A 17051-nucleotide genomic window follows, 5' to 3' on the forward strand; every position below is an offset into this window, starting at 1 on the left:
TCCAAACAAAGGAAAACTACGATTTTTCATGTATGATAGCGTATCGAGTGCAAAATTAAATGGTGCAGACAATGAAAGGAACAGATCCCTATGATAACATAATCTTAAAATAAGAACAGAAAGTTGTTATTTTGCTTTGAGGTCTGTTTCAGCTGTCAGCTGAGAAATGGCAATGCATCTTTTGCCACAGGTTAACCAGAAGTGTTGATGCATAAGAAATGAGCTTCTCTAGGCAAGTCAGACTTCTACTCTGGAAGAACTGGATCCTCCGGAAAAGACAAAAGGTAAAGTACTAGTCTTTGGATTTCAGCTTTTGACCATGCACTCCGCTGGATGAAGTGAGCGGTACACTTATTAGCATGTAAAAATCACAAATTCCTCAAAGAACGAAATGTGGTCTGTGTATGGGCCTGCTGTCTGGGATTTTGTCTGGTGTGGTTTGCAAAACTACTCTTTACAGACTAAACATAGAATACTTGTATTGGGGTTTTCTTTGACAAATAGTATTGTGTACCAGGAGAAGAGTTTTGAGTAGTAATATTTTTGTATTTTCACATAAAAAGATCTTGTGTTAGAAAACATCATGGGCACTATTCAGCTCAGGGAGGTTTGATTCCTAATTTTGGATTTGCTCCTCACACCCAGCTACTCTTAGATGTGAATCCAGTTACGGCCCTAAAGTTCACACAGATTTTATCTTTTTTAATATGGCTGAATGCCATTAACTAAAGTGAAAATCAGAGGAGTATTTTAAATCCTTTCAAATCCTCTTGGATCTTATGATACTTTGTCTTAGAGCAAATTTATGTATTACTTTCCAGATTTTTTTGTCATTGGTAGTTTTTTATTCTTCTTAAAGCCAAATTTTCTTAGAGTCAAACCAAACCTCAAACTAGGGTCTTGGTAACCTGATGGCAACTACTTCTGTCCAGCAAAGGAAGTCCCTTTGCCTGGTTTCCAGGCAAAGGAAGTCCCTTTGAGGTCCTATAGACTACCTGTTTAAAATTAATTTAAAAGTACATTAAGGCATCTGTGAGGCTGTAACAGTCATGCAAACAATTTTGCCATAAGAAGAGATCAATAGGGTCAAACTTATCCATGGAATGAGTTTAAATGCTTACCTATGCTGACCTGATTTTAGTCATTAGGAATGACTCATGTACTGAAATTTTCAGGATCAATGGATTTCTTGATTTTCTTCATAGACAAATTGAATGTGTCTTCTTTCATAGCTTCCCAGCAGAATTTCTCCCACAGTCTACATTGCTACCAAGAGCTGATGCATTGCCAGCTCATGATTTAATACAGTACGAAAGTCACCAATCCATACTTGAGATAAATTACACCAAATATATGGACCCCTTTTTGAAGCTGGACTTTGGTTACTGATTGTCAAGGAGCTGTAGTAGTTTGGTTCTCAAATTCAGAAAAAAAGAAAAAGAAAACAAAAAAAACCCCAGAAAATCTACATCTTTATGATCTTCAAGTGTGCATACTGAGAATTGGAAACCACTGCTTTCTAATTTTTAGCAAGTGGATCTTTATGTGATTCTTCAGTATTTTCAATCTATGAAATACTGTTTTATTTGGGCAAATCTGCCCAGGTATGTGACCCAAAGTGCCTAGTTGGGTTTCAGGAATTCTTGTTTATTTTTTCTTGTTTATTTTTTCTTGTTTGTTTATTTTTTCCTGTTTATTTTGTCCTGTAGAATTTTCAAAAATGCTAACTTGCTGTTTCCTGGCGTTGACAGATACCCCCTTCTAGCTTGTAAGCACAGTGATTTAATCTGCAACAGATAAATACTTTCTCCACTCTGAAGAGTGAAACATTTTATAACTGAGTCAGTAAAAAAATCATTTCCTTTTCTAAGTATATAAACCTGCCTGCTTATTTGTCCACACAGAGAAACAAGGTAGCCAGAACAAAAATCCATAATGTCAAAAGTAGCTGTAAAATGTGTTTTAGGAAAATCAGCCTGGTTTTTGTTAACCATCATGCAGTGCCATAAATGGAGGCATATCCGATCTTCTACTCAAGTCCATCATTTGGTCTAATCTAATTCACAAGAGGGAAGTCTTCATTACAGAATTAACACTTGATTCACAGTCAATTTAAACTTATCAGATTTATACGGTCGTATCACTGTGCTTGGTCTGTTACAGCTCCGTCTGGATATTACATTTCTCTGTGCATGTTGCTGGGATTTCTGGCTGTTTGTCTTGTGGTTCTGCATGCTTAAGGCTTGCTCTCTGATCCTTCCTAGTGAGTTCTGAGACACCTGTGTATCCTCAGGAAAAGGATCACAGGAAAGAATCAAAGGGCTAACAGTACTCGGTCCGTCCTCATCACACGACATATTGTGTACCAGCTTGAAAGCAAGCTTCTCTTGTGCTTTAGCCTTCAGTCCCTTCCAAAGGAGTTAGCTCAGACAGAAAGGAATTACGGAATGCAAGCCTGAGGATTTTCTGTTTCCTGGGAATGAACGTCTGAGCAATAACCCAGATTAACTCCGCAGCAAAGGTGACAACCAAGGAGTCTCCCCAGATCTTAACCCCTCTGAGTTTATGGGTGTGTAGTGCTTGTCCCAAACATCTTATCAAATGGATGGCAATGGTGTTAGTCAGACCTTCAGCCCCCTGCTGAGAAGGGTCTGTAATGCTGTATTGTGAGCTGTGCACAACAGCTGTCAAGAAGAGCTGTACAGTGGCAGGTTCCCTTCTCTAACAATTGTGTCATCAGCACTTTGCTACTGGTAAGATTTTCTCTGGCTTTAAAAATATCAGGCATGCATAACTTGTGGGGAGGGGCGGGGGGGGCGGGGCGGGGGCTGTTGTTGTTCTATTTTAAAAAAGAAAGCCTAAGAGAAAAAGTGTGAAATAGGAAATGGTTGCCTGGTGAAAAGCTTCTACCCTTTTGCTGTAAGCATAAGCTGCGTTTAACTAAAGCTATTAAAAAAAGTTATAGTGGAAAAGACAGGGTAGTTCCAAAAACCTGTTCTTAATTATGCTGTGGGATATCTTTTGCCCTGCATGGCTCAGTTTGCAAAAAAAACCGTTCACACGTGACCCATCTTGTCTCTGGCTCTGCTGCTGTACACATTATTGTTACATATTTGGTGCCTGGTCAGGGAGGTGGGAGCAAAGGAAAGGGGCAGGGAGGGCTTTCCTGTGCATGTGCTACAACCCCGGTTCTGGAGAGAGTTTGTCCTGGCTCTTGTAGGGAGGAGAAAAAAAGCGCCACGTGGCTGGACACAAAAATCTCATAGCTGGTCCTCAGAGCACAAAAGCCTGTGTCACAGGATCAAAGGGTTGTAGTTTCAAACCACTGCCAAAATACACAGAGGCAGTAAAGCAAACTGAAACACAGGAGTGGAGGAACAGACTGAAAACCAGGCAGGATGTTGCTCTGTGGTAAAGCAGTGCCCTTGATTTTTCTGTCATGGCTGGGAGCTGGTGACTGTTCTAAGTGCATTGAAAGATCTGGGCAATAAAGTGGCCTTTGATGGAGTCTTCTATGTTATTGAATAAGGTGTTTGATCTTAATGCATACATTTCTACCTGTATTAGAAAATTAATAATGTTGAAATGAATGATGATAAAAAGACGCAAAAGTAAAGATCAAAGAATGTAAATTTATGCTAAAGTCTTTTACCTTTGGGTAAGCACAGTGCACTGGCAATCCTGCTAATGAGCCCAGCATTGCAAAAGCGTGGATTAAAAGAACCCCACACTTTTTCTCTCTTGCATCTAATCCTTTTTCCTATGTTGTTATAGTCTCATCCACTTTGTATAAAAAATATTTAGACTTACATCTGGTCTGATAGTTTAGTGCTACCCCTCGCCTCTTTTTACTTCAGTCAGGATGCTTAAACATTCCTTTGGAAGAGGTGGAGAAGCCTCTGAGTTGACAGTGATGCTTCATGAGGCTCTGATGAAATCTTTGCTATTTCTGGGTGTCCATTCCCAAGTGGTGAAACGGGGAAGGGATAACCATGGGCACATACTGCACTGAGCATTGCTGCTGTGAGAGGGGTCCTCAGTCCTCTAGTCACTTAGTGACTCTATACATGGTTCATCTGTAAAATGTATTTTTAATTGATTTTTTCTTTTTTTTTTTTCAGCTTCGTTTTTTGGTGGAGCTTGTATGGCCTCTTTCGCTATTTCTTGCCCTTGTCTGGCTGAGGAAAGCTAATCCACTGTATCGCCAACATGAATGTAAGAACATTTAAGATTTTTTTACCTCTCTGGCTTGTGCTAGGTAATGGCTAGAAGTTCTCAGACAGAGATACTGGGACCTATTTACTGAGTATTATTCTCCAGTAGCAAAAGAACAGATTTCTTCAGTAGTTTGGTTATGTATAGCCATACACTGTAAAAATTACCAGTGAAAAGAGGAAAAAAACCAAACAAAAGCTTTAGTTTTCCTGTGAGATGCTTTGTGCTCAAACTTACATGAGGTCTCAAGATTCTGTCAAGTTGATGGTTTCTGTATTTCTGTTACTGAGAAAGTACTACCTCGCTACTTTTTTTTTTTAAAGTTAGCTCAGAATTTATTTCAGTTGAAAATAGCCATATTGTTTATATCAGTGACTTTTTTTTTTTTTTTGCTTAGTAAAAGAGGAAACTATATGGTTTCCATCACATTCCTTCTGTAGTGAGGCAATCCGTCATGCTACGTAGATTCAGACAGGCTGGATTAGAAAAGACACATAATCATTTATATTTTGTATTTCTGTACTCTAGGTCACTTCCCAAACAAGGCAATGCCATCAGCAGGAACACTGCCGTGGTTACATGGCATCTTCTGTAACATGAACAACCCATGTTTCCGCAGCCCAACCCATGGAGAGGGTCCAGGTCTTGTGTCCAACTACAACAACTCCATGTAAGCAGAGCTACATGCGTGAGACTGGGTTGCAGTAATACAGCCCTGCTGGGCAATTACTGATAGCCTGCTCTTGGCACCTGTTGAGCATTCATGGGCATGAGTGATGCAGGGAGAAAGGATGGAGTATCCTCAGCCTGCTTAGAAAGGTCCTACAGTGCACTGAGGGATATTTTAAAGAATCATTCTGTGATGTGAATGAAAAGGGAAAGGTGAGATGACACTGGGGTGCAAATACTGGAAGACAAGAATTTTCACTTCTAGCACATCTGTTTCATTTCAACAGTAGTCAGCAAAGTTGAAGCAGAGCTTGTGATGGTAGGTTTGGGCCCTTCTCAAAAGAGTTCAATTGTACTAGTCTCTAGGGAACATGTGTTCACTTAATAAAATCAATATTTTCTGTTGCCTACTGCTTAGTGAATGTCTCAGGACAAATGTTTTTGATATAAGAGTATGAAACCCCTAAGCTTTCTTTTCTCATCGTTTGAGTTGTCCATTCTGAATGAGAGCTCTGATGAAGTAGCCGCAAAAGAAAATCTGCACTGCCACTTTCTATGTAGCACCTGTTTTGGCTACATACTTGAGACTTTAATCAGCATAGTAACCTTCAGACACTAAGCTTATTAATGAAACAGGAGGATGGAAGATTTCCAGACTCTTAGTGAAAAAGGGCTGTGGGAGTGCTTGATTGCATTGTTTGTTGTAGCTGAGTCATGGAAGACAGCAGAGTGGACAAAGATTCTCAGAGTAATAACCTGTTAGAATAGCTATAAAAAATGCTTCAAATCTCCCTTTGCAAATAGTCCACTTTTGAGCATCCAATGATTAAAATCCATGAGCTAACAATGTCAAGGCCGTTAAAGTTCTAGTCCGTAGCTTGGAGTTAACTTAGCATTTGACCTTTTGTTCCTAGTGAACAGGATTTAAAATAGTCAGCTGGACTTTTTTTGGTGGGTACAGTTAATCACACAGTGAAGCTAAAGGGTTCTGTTTTCTACAAGTACCGGCTTTTCTAGGTTGCCTATTACAGAGCAAACTGTCCCTTTGTGAGTCAGAGTAAATTCAGTGCATCACAGAGGAAGCAAATACATTGTGTTTTCTGAAAGAATTTAGTCCTTCCTGTTTGCTGTTTCCTGTAAGTTAAAATAAGTCATGAGGATTGAGATATACCATTCCATGTATGGAAAAACATAACACCATTAAAGAAATTTAATGGCCTCTCCTGCTGCTAATAAGAATTTTTTCATGCTTGTTTATAAATGCAGGACCTGATTGCATCCTTGCTTGAACTGCATGTTCTAACACAGAACCAGTAGGTGAAGAGCTGCCTGTGACAGTTTGTCACACCTGCTTTCCTGCCTCTCCTAGAATAAATGTTTTGAAGGGACCTAAATGCTACCTTTACGTTGGAGGGGACTGAGCTGGGAGGGGGAGGAGGATTCTGTGTCTGAGTGATTTCGTGTCACTGACCTGGCTGAGCAGGGCTGCATGTGCCCAGAGGGCCCCATCTGACTGCTGGAGCTGAACCTGGGCCAGAACCAGAGAACATCTGCACCATAGCTGTGACGTGAATTCTCTCTGGGGAAGGTCCTGTCTCCCCAGCAAGATCAGCATGGCTAATTAAGAAAGCCTATGAGGCCAGCCTTCTGCAACACCAATAGCCCTCTTAAAGCTTCTGTAGACTTCCAAATCTGAATCCCACACCACCTGCAACTACTCTGTTGTCACCACAAAACTGAGATTTGCATTTCAAGACCAAGGACAAAATTTATTTTTTCGTCATCCCTAACAGAGAGAAAGTCAATTTTGCTTTTTTTTTTTTATGTGAAATGTTCTCAGGAGTCAGCAGGCTTAAATTATTGTTGGTTCACTATTTCTTCTTTCAGCCTGGCAAGGGTATATAAAGATGCTCAGGAGCTCTTACTGGAAGCCCCTGAAATCCATGACCTTGGCAGAATCTGGGAAGAACTGATCGTTATGACTCAGTTTATGGAAACAATGAGAACTAATCCTGAAAGAATTGCAGGTAATTGTTTTGTCTGAATCCTTCAGATTATTGAATTTTTCCTTCTGAGAGCTGACTAGCAGCTACTCTGCAGACCGACAATATTATTATAATAATGTATTTCACATGTGGCTGTTACTCTGTGTACTGTTAGATAGGGTAAGTTAAAACTTGTCCAATATTGTAACAAACACCTTTTATTTGAGAGAAAGAAGAGAGTCAATCAGCTCCATTCTACAACCATCTTCCTTAAATAACAGTAGACAAAACTCAAAACACAGAAACATGAATATCTCACCACCCAAAGTAAAACGAGTGGATTAAGAGATTTCATTATTATTAGCGTAGAGGCAGAAGCAGTAAAAAAACATCACTGGAATATGCAGAGAAATGGAAAGCTATATATGAATATATACTAGGAGCACAACCTAGAGAAGAGCTTAGAGATACTTTGGTTCATGCACTAGCTGAAATAGATTTGGAATAGTGAAGAAGGAAACAATTTCTTCTTGTTTTTAAGATAGGTTTAGAGAGAAGGTGTTGCACACTTCTTATAAACAGGACTGCAAATTATATTACTCCATTAACTTTTACTCAAAACAACCTGCCAAACTTAAAACACAATCCTGGGGAAAAATAGGAAATGGACTAATAATAAAATTTTAATTTAATATTTGGGCTTTAAGTACAGAATTTCAAAAGATACTCCTAAAACTAAAGGCACAAAAATGGACTGGCTTGGAGAATTGATCTGTCGCATTTTCAAGTCCTTTGCTACAGGAACAATATTCTTATTAAAATCAAATAGTCACTCCATATATTTTTAATAAGATGTGTATAAATCATCTGATACACATGCCTCGCTATCTTACCAGAGGTTTCTAACTGGAAGTAAAAAAGGGACTATCTCATTGTAAATAACAGTAAGACAATCAAAATGCCCCAGAATGCAAACAAGAACTTGAGTATAATCTGAGCTGGGGTTTGTACCCAGTTATAGAAACCAAACCCGCCTATTCAGAGGTGAGGAAAAGCATGACATGCTGTGGGTTTGCAACATATTGCTAAGGGACTGTGCCCCGTGTTTTGGGAAGTTGCCTTTGCATCCCATATCAACTTTACTCAGCAGCTGATAAATAGAGTAGTTTTCTCCCCAGCCCTGTGAAATACAATGTTAATGGTCTTTCAGAACCTGTGGGGTTTTTTAATGTGTGTTACTTTAAAAAATAAATAAAAATTGGAATCTCCTGTTTCATAAAACAAAGTCAGTTCTGGAGATAAACTAATACTATGTGAATTGCCATCTTTTCCATACAGAAAAAGGTATTGCAGAATCACCTGTTTAAGTTATCTTCTTATAGCTGCAAAGTTCAGCAATGAGAACTTAACACATGACAGAATCGAGACTGCTCTCTTTATTGATTCCTTAAACCAGATCTACCTCTTGATTCCTCCTTCCTTGTCCCGTTCCCCTCTTGCACTGGCACATTTGATGAGATGTGTTCCTGTAGCGTGCTTTTTCCTCCACAATGCCTGGGTGCCAGGAAAGACATCAGTGAGAATCAGGGACAGGCCCCTACTATCGTTTTCAGTGTTTACTTCTGAATAAATCCATGGAGGAGCAACTGAAGAAGTTTTGCTCAGGCCCTGCGGCCCTAGGACAGAATATGCTTATTGCAGATGGAATTGTGGAAGTTAATTGTCAAACTCCGATAAGACTCTACTTAACTCACAGAATGGAGGCACTCAGCAGCAAATTTGTGCATGTTTATGTGGAGATATCTAAAGCTACATTCCCCATGTCAGTATGATACATGCTGCTCCTGTCAGTTTCAATTACCTGTCCTGAAGACTGTGAGAACTAGTGCTTTTTCAAGCATTCTTTACGGAAGTCTGATGCTATGTGAACTACCTTTAATAAAGGCTGTAGTATTCAATGGACATGAGCATCATTCACTCTTCAAGCTTTCACTTGGACCATACTGAGGCAGAACTCACACTGGTACTGATTTTAAAACAGAGACAAGTTAAAGATTGGTACTGTTTGACTTTAATAGCAACAGTATTTTGAATATTGTTATAGGTGGGATTAAGGAAATTTAGTGGCCTCTTATGTGTGTTTAATTTAACAGTGGGTAGCCTCATTGGTTTGCCTGAAGGCTTGCCAGTTTTTAGTTTAATAGTTGGTAATCTAGTTTAATATGACTATTGAACTACAAACAATTTGTGCTTGTCCAAAGAAAATAAGTTGTTTTTTTTTTTTTATTGTGTAAGATTTTTAAGAGGTCATTTTTTCAGTACTATAGAATAAGATTAACTAGCTAAGATTAGTCAACAGCAAGTGATAAATTAGCGTAAATGTAAAAGGTTGGCTAAACTTATTTTACACAAGGCCACAAGAAAGGACACTAACAACAGTAGCACACTTGAATCTGAGCATTTGAAATAAAGCATTACCTCAGAAAAAAAGGCAGACGCTTTCAAATGCAGTCAGGGATGCTTCAGTACTTCCATTCCTGATGTTCTAGTCTGAAACACCTTTGAGAGATCAGATATGCAGAGTCAGAAGACTCAGCATTTTCTGATGATCATTCCCCAACAAAGGATTAAAATGATTTTGAAGTTTAAACGTATTTTTGGACCACATTAGTTACTACTAAATATATGGGCCAAAGCATATACTTTTTGCAGGTTTAAGCCAGGGTATGAGCTTTTCTTTAACTTCTTTGGTGTCTCACTGATCTCTGCACTCCTTTCTTCATCCAGGAAGAGGAATACGAATTCTAGACATTTTGAAAGATGGGGAGACCCTCACTTCCTTCTTGCTGGAAGATGCTGGCCTCCCAGATATTGTTGTTTTCCAGCTTATTAATGCTCAAGTACGCCCTGAACAGGTGGGTAGAGTATAACAGCTACCAAGCTGTTATCTGTGTGGAATGCAATCTCTTGAGCTGTATATACAAAGTAGCCTCAGCGTGAGGGCCTCGTGCCCAGAATACCTGCTGCCTCATAGGTGGTTTGTATAACATCTCCCTTTGTTTTTTGTGAATCTAGAGCAAGAGGTGTTTGGTTTGTCTTTAAAAAAACATTTTGAGTATGCATTAAATATAGATATTTGGTTCGATGCTGTTGTTGCTTCCAAATAACGAGCATCAAGAAACGATACTGCCAACCAATGCATCCATCCCCATGATGAAAGACTTTGCTCAAAAGCATAAGGCAGCTGTGCATCCTTCTGAGACAGCAGTCCTGATGAATAGCAGCAGAGAACTATTTGAGGTTCTTAATGTTTAAATTCTCTGCCCCAGTGTCAGCAGAGTAATATGGTGGCTTTACGGCATTATCTCACATGAATAAGTAGGAGTGGAGAAGCAGACCTATTTTCTTAGATTCTGATTGAATAATAGATCGGCTTAGAAAATTCAGAGTTGAAAACTGCAGCTCAAATCCCTCCTGAAGAAGCTAAGCAGAGAACTGTTTGACCAAGTCCAGGCTGCCTCTGCATGTACTGGTGGTGGCTGGGAGCTACACAAGGAATGCTGTATTAATGAATGAATGTTGCTGAATCAGAACTCTGGAACAATTTCTACAGTGCCTTAGTGTGTGGGTGGAAGCAAGTGAATAATTCAGGCTGAAAGACACAATTCCTCTTTTTCACTGCCACATAAAACATAAGTGCTGGAACTGTGTGTGGCCAGAAAGAGGGAGGGCATTAATGAACTTGCATGCAGTTCCTTTTGTGCACCACAGGTTCCAGCTGGTGTGATGAGTAGCCAGATTACTTATCTGCTGTATTCTTGATTAGTACCAGGAGAAGCCCTCCCCTCTCCTCACTTTGTCATGAAGCAATGTCACAAGACCATACCAAAGCCAGCATTAATTGAGACATCCTACTTATTTTCACACCTCTCTAATCAGCTGAGATGGTGAAAATTTGCTTCCTTGCTGCCTGTGACAAGAAGAATATATACAGATATCCTGCGGGGCTTCTCTTTCTCTTTTCATCCCTAACCTCTTTGTCAGAGGTCTGGTGCTCCAGAACTGTGTGCTGCTGCGTTAGTCTCTATTAGCTCCCCAGTAGCATTCATTCATCTACTGTTAAAAACTCTGCCTTCCAATGTATGCAGGACTGAAGTTTTCAATACTATCACTGAAAGTATGTTTGAAACCTGCTGGAACATGATGGCTTTCTGCTGTATTTTTTTGTGCTGATGTAGAAAGAGATGTAGTTCTCTTTATGCTGAAAAATAAAGAAATCTGATCAGTTAGAGAAGAAGCTGGAGGAGATCTGTGTTAAATACCACTTTTGTTGTCCTCTGTAAAGTTTTCTTGTTAGCAGTAATCACAGGGATACAAGATCATCTCATGAGAGCTGATTTTACAGCTATGAGGAAAGAAAGTGCTGTGAATACTTCCTCCAAGAGCAACTGATGTAGAAAAAAATAATCTCATAATTCTCAAAAGACCACAAGAAAATTATTTTCAATAGGAATTGAACACTTGATCCCCTATGGGAGATAAATTGCTTGATTCCTATAGACCTTGATAAGCAAGTTACTTGGGCTGGACTTAAGGTTGGTTGAGGTACCAGTTGCAGAGCCATGACTAGAACCCAGATCTGTGGTCATCTGAATCTTTAACCATGATAGTTCATCTTTAGTTCTTCATACTGCTCTACCCTCTGTTTGCTTGCATGTCACTGTACCCTCTCCCCCTGGCTCTGATGGCACAGGGCTGATCAGCCTGAAAGCAACTTGTTTACAAGAGCCTGACCGTTGCCAACAGCTGGCTGCAGATCTAGGTCTGAGCCGCCTGGGAGTGCAGGAAATGACACACAGAGCTGAAAGCTAAACCTGATCAAACAGCCAACTAGCTGAAAAAATAATTTGGACTCCATCTTGCCAGCTTTGACCAAACAGTGACACATTGATTAAAAAAAAAAAAAAAAGTATTGAAGTTTTCCTCTGAGGGCCTGCTTTTTTGAGTCATTCTAAGATAAGGATAAGAGACTGATGTTAAAACACAATAAGAAGTTCAGGAAAGATTGGCAACAGCCCACCCTACCGGAAAAATTGGAAGGGCGGAGGTTTGATGTTTTTCTAATCCCATCTGTTCATGAACATTCTTGAAATGCAGTTACAGTTTGTAAATAACCTCTCTTTTTTTTTTTTTTCTGTTTAATCTTCTCAGTGATGTTAATGTCACAGTTTCCTCCTTTCACAAGTCAAAACAAGGTTCCCAGGTTGCCTCCCTGTGCAGCTCAGTTTCATTGCAGTTCACACTGGAGGATAACAGGGTGCTGGGCCATCTTGTCTAGACCGTGCTTTTGCCAAGAAAGGTTGGACCAGGTGATCCTTGAGGTCCCTTTCAACCTGGTGTTCTATGACAAGTACCATGCCAGATCAGGCGTATATGCTTAAAAAACACTGTTATTTTCACACACATCCTCAGGACATAAGTGACTGAGCAAATGAGCAAATTCTTTCACTGACATCAGGTCAGTTAAATCCAATTCAAATGTTCCAATGTGAGGGAGGGCAGGGGTGTTTGGCATTTGGAGGTTATTTGCAAGCCAAACTGTATTTGTCAGTCGCATTTCCTCTTTTGCATTCTGCCTCTCTCCACACTGTCCCACTTGTGTTAAAAATGCTTTATATGTCTGACCTGGTAGAGGTGTGGTGTGTTTGTTTTGATCCAAATGTCTTAAAGACTGGAATGCTCAGCAGATTATTTTTCTAAAGAAAGTTATATTCTGTGCAGATTCTGCCCGTTATAAAACAAGTAGAACAGAATCATAGTCTACCAAGAGAATTCCATTACAACAATGTAAATCCCAGGTAAATCTATTGATTTCTATGGAGTTATTCTGCATTTACATTGATTTAACTATAAATTGGTCTGTTTCCAGTGGTTGAACGCTAAGTACAATATTTTTTTTTCTCTTCCATGTTTATATTAGAAGTGGTAATCAATAGATAGGCGTGGTTTAATGTGAAATGGCTTTGTAAAGCCTGGCTGTATGCCTGTGTATGGTGACAATGAATAGTGGCTGGAATAGTCATAACTGAAATAAAATTTTGAGGGAAATGAAGCTTGAGAACCAGTGGAACTGGCCTTTTTCTCTTAGAGCAACTGACAGCAAAAATGTAACTAGACTAAACATGAAAGATAGAGTGATGTGGCACAATCAGTTGGTCCTGGGGAAGTATCTTCAAGCAAGCCATAGTTATCTGTCCTTAACCACAAGGATAGGGTAGCATGGCCTCAGGTGTGCTTAGATGACAGAGAGAAAGGGAAGAAGATTCACAAGAACTTTTGCAATAAAAGAAAGAATCACTAATGAGAACAGGAAAAACGTAACTAAAGGCAAAGTGATCTGCCATAGCATCAAGTGAAGGTGGATCAAGATTTAATGCTTCAGCTGACCACATGCTTCTGCCATTCATGAAATTATTAGCGGGGGGCTAATACCAAGGTGTCCTCTTTTGATAAATCTTTAATTGTTCCTGAGTAGTATGAAGGTTCCATAACAGTAAAAGAAACACTGGTTTTGGTTGCAGTTTGCCTATGGTGTCCCTAACTTGACTCTGAAGGACATTGCTTGCAGTCAGATGCTCCTGGACCGCTTTATTATCTTCAACAGCCGAAGAGGTCTCCCTGCTGTGCACAAGGCCATGTGTGCCTTGTCCCAGGAAAGCCTACAGAGAGTAGAAGATGCCTTGTATGCAAATGTTGATTTCTTTAAGCTATTTCAGCTGGTAAGTATTAACACACAATCATCCTACTTTATGTTGTCATTTTTCTGGCTGATATTTCATTGCCCTTCAAGAATTTTCTTCGTAATACCTCACCAATGTTCCAAGTGGTCTTTGTGTATTTACCCCTGCAAATGTAAGGTTATGGATGTGTCATCATTAACCTGCCATTAGCAGAACACTAGGCAGTTGTGAGAATGCTTTGGGATGACATAGATAAAATTCACAGGATAACAGAACTAAAAGATTCAATTGCAATTTTAAAATCAGCGTGTGTGTGGAAGTATTATCTGGTCTTTCCAGTCTGTGTAGCAAAATAGCGTGTGGCAAGACCTATGGGGACCTTGCTGAGGGTTCTGAAAATACCCCATACAACCCATCCTGACTTTGCTCCATCCGGCATGACAGAATTTTACCCTGAAGTCAAAGCTCTGATGCAGCTTGAGTTGGGATAGCCATATAAAAAACCCAAACAAGTTGTACTGGCTTTCATCACGCTTTCTATAGAAAGGTTTTCCTTACCTGTTCATTTTCATTGCCCTTCTTTGTGGTGTTCCTGTTTCTACTGTGACCTTCTTGCCCTAAATTAACCACAACTGCAACCTTGGTTCCAAATGAAGATAATATGCCATTAATATATATACGTATTTAATTGTTATTATTTATATTTTATGATAGATTTTAAAATAACAATAATAATAATATATATTTAATTCTATCTATTAAATGGCATACTAGTTTTGGGATTTTTGCTTTTGCTCTCTGTTCTTTTCCTAATATTTTTCTAATATTCCATTTGTATTCTTCACACTGAGCTGATGCTTTCAGAGAAATTTTCATAATGACTCCAAGATCTCTTTCCTTATGATAGCAATCCCATCACTGTGCATACGTCTTTTGTGTTTGTTTTTCCCATGATCGTGATTTTGTATTTTTCAACAATTAATTTAATTTGCTGGTTTTCACCTTGTAACTTAATGTCATGAGACCCTCACTTTGGCAGTTTGCTGCATACAGCAGGCAGGATATACGAGCGGCTCCTATAGTTACATAGAAAGTATTGATCGGACTTTTCTGCCACAGCTGAAAAACGTCATGATTAATTTAACATGGATTTTATTAATCTTTGATTTGCTCAGAACTGGGAACAAAGGATGCAAGAAGCTTTAATTGACACACCAGCCTAATTACAGTTTGATTATTGTAGCATTGACATTCCTTCTTTGTGCCCATGTGATTTTGCCAATCCCGATAAGAATCTGTGGCTAACTTTTGAAAGCTGCTATTTTCCATTTCTAAAAATATACTCTGATGTTTTCATATATCTGATGCTTGCTGGAAGTAACAGAGAATTAACACTACAGTACTTCTAAGACAGGTTTTCAGCATTTAAGGACTTCATGTGAATAAGCTGCACTGCCCAGCTTTAAAATTAAGCTGCTAACCTATCATGATTTGGCTGCCATATCAAATAAAATGGAAAGATTGAGATTTGATGAAGCAGTTGTCTGTGTTTAAACAAACATTATGTTCAGAAACATGAACCTGAAACCAAAATCTGGAGTTGTGAAAGACTGGGTGTTCAAATGCAGGCTTGCGGTCTGATCTGTTACTACATGATCTGTCTGCCAAGACTTCCCCTGAGTATTGGAAGTCTGTGTGTTGGAAGGGTATCCGTAGCCTGATTCCCAGTGGATTTCAGTGTGCATCCAGCAGTGGAGAAGAGGGATTATCTTTTCATGATGCCTAACACAGTGAGACCTCAGGTTGGTAGAAGCTTTCTCATGCTCCCATCATTACAGTTACTAAATAATAATTTTAATATATTGTGGTTTTTTCCAAGGCAGAAGTCCCCCTTTTAAATAAAAATCCATCTCAGTTACTCCTGTTAAACTAAAAGGTAGACTCTGCATAAGCACTCCTTGCCACAGGTATTTTTACGATGTGCTTCTACATCACTTTGAAATTAATGTTTCTTGTTGAATTTCTGGTCAATGTATTTACGTATGTCTGTGCATAAACATACACTCAAATCCTCCATGTGCTCATGTATACCCTCTAGGGGTTTTTGCCAGAAATTAAAGCAACTCACTTTTTTGGCAGCAAAGCAGAAACAGAAAAACAAGATGCTTTCTTTTCTGTCTAGCTGGCTCAGCCTCTTTCTGGAGCAGTGCTGTTCTTGCACCTGCCTGTATAAGCTTTGTTTGAAATTCTTTAAACCTTATAAATAAATTAAAATAAAATTCTTTAATACCTTATTGCAATTTTGGGTGGAGAGAAGGAGTCTTCACTAAGCATAGACACGTGTTGCTGAAACAGCTGCTTTGATCAGTATCATCACATGCACTTGATATCTAATCAAACTGATTGTAAATCTACACTCAGTTACATACACAGAATGAATCTTCATTGGACTTTTTAAAATTCTACATTAGTTTTAAAACTTCTACAGTAGAAACACCTGTGTATTCAAGACCCAGGTTATTTTCTGCACTCTTATACTGTCAATCACTCTCTGCTTCATGATTTTCAGGCTACAGGTGTACAGTATAACCAATCACATACTGGATTTTTTTTTGCAGAGCTCCTTGTTTGAGTAGAACTTGTTTTAGTATGGGCAGCTGACTGTGAATTCCAGAACTGGGCCTTCTATTGTTGGAAAGAAACTCTTCAGTGTTTATGCTCTTCCTTTTTTTTCATGACACCATATTCACTTCCAGTGAATATGAAAATAGTTGGATAAATATTTTGGGAAAAGCTTTTGGCTTTTGTCCTCCTCTGTGCTTAGGGTCGATAAACATTGCCAACTGTATGCTCTGATATTTAGGTCAGATGAGTGTAGTTTGTACAATGTCTGCTGATCCTATCTTATGTGCGCTTCTAGAGAACATGAACTAGCTGAGTACAAATTCAGTCATTTTAGGACATTTCTACTAAGACATGACTCATACTGAATGCTTCCTGCAAGAAATAATATTTCGGGGCAAACACTTGTAATTTTGCCCCTATTTCTCTTTTCTTTTCCTCTAGATACAAGAAGGAGGTTCTTAATTCCATATTTATCCTAGGCTTTTCTCTGCCTTGCTTCAGATTTTTTATAATACCTGTTGCTCGCAGCTCCAAAACAGCCAGGTTAAGGCAAGTGCTCCAAGTATCCTATATAATATTTGCAGTGACTGATTCCCCTTAGGGGACAAAAGAAAAGCATATTTTGAAGCAGAGTGTGTGTACTTCCTGCCTGAACTGCAAGCAACAGATCAGAACATGCTAACATAAGCTTTCCATACAAAGGCTTGCCTTTGTGTTTCCCTGCCAGGTACCTACATAGTGCAGCTGCCTTCTGCTTTCTTAACTACCTACTGACTGGAAGGAATGGCAGGGAATCCACAGGGTGTATAGCCACACA

The 17051-nt window shown here is 39.2% G+C and overlaps 1 protein-coding gene across 1 annotated transcript in view; it reads left to right on the forward strand.

Moving 5' to 3' along the window:
- Positions 1-218: 218 nt before the first annotated feature.
- ABCA4 (ATP binding cassette subfamily A member 4) overlaps positions 219-17051 on the forward strand; it is a 74665-nt gene continuing 57832 nt past the window's right edge. The window contains exons 1-6 of the mRNA XM_074599436.1: positions 219-284; positions 4122-4215; positions 4744-4885; positions 6772-6911; positions 9657-9784; positions 13451-13648. Coding sequence (XP_074455537.1) covers positions 219-284; positions 4122-4215; positions 4744-4885; positions 6772-6911; positions 9657-9784; positions 13451-13648 — 768 coding nt within the window. The remainder of the gene's footprint in view (positions 285-4121; positions 4216-4743; positions 4886-6771; positions 6912-9656; positions 9785-13450; positions 13649-17051) is intronic.

The sequence above is a fragment of the Larus michahellis genome, chromosome 8 (assembly GCF_964199755.1).
Source record: "Larus michahellis chromosome 8, bLarMic1.1, whole genome shotgun sequence".
Taxonomy (NCBI): domain Eukaryota; kingdom Metazoa; phylum Chordata; class Aves; order Charadriiformes; family Laridae; genus Larus; species Larus michahellis.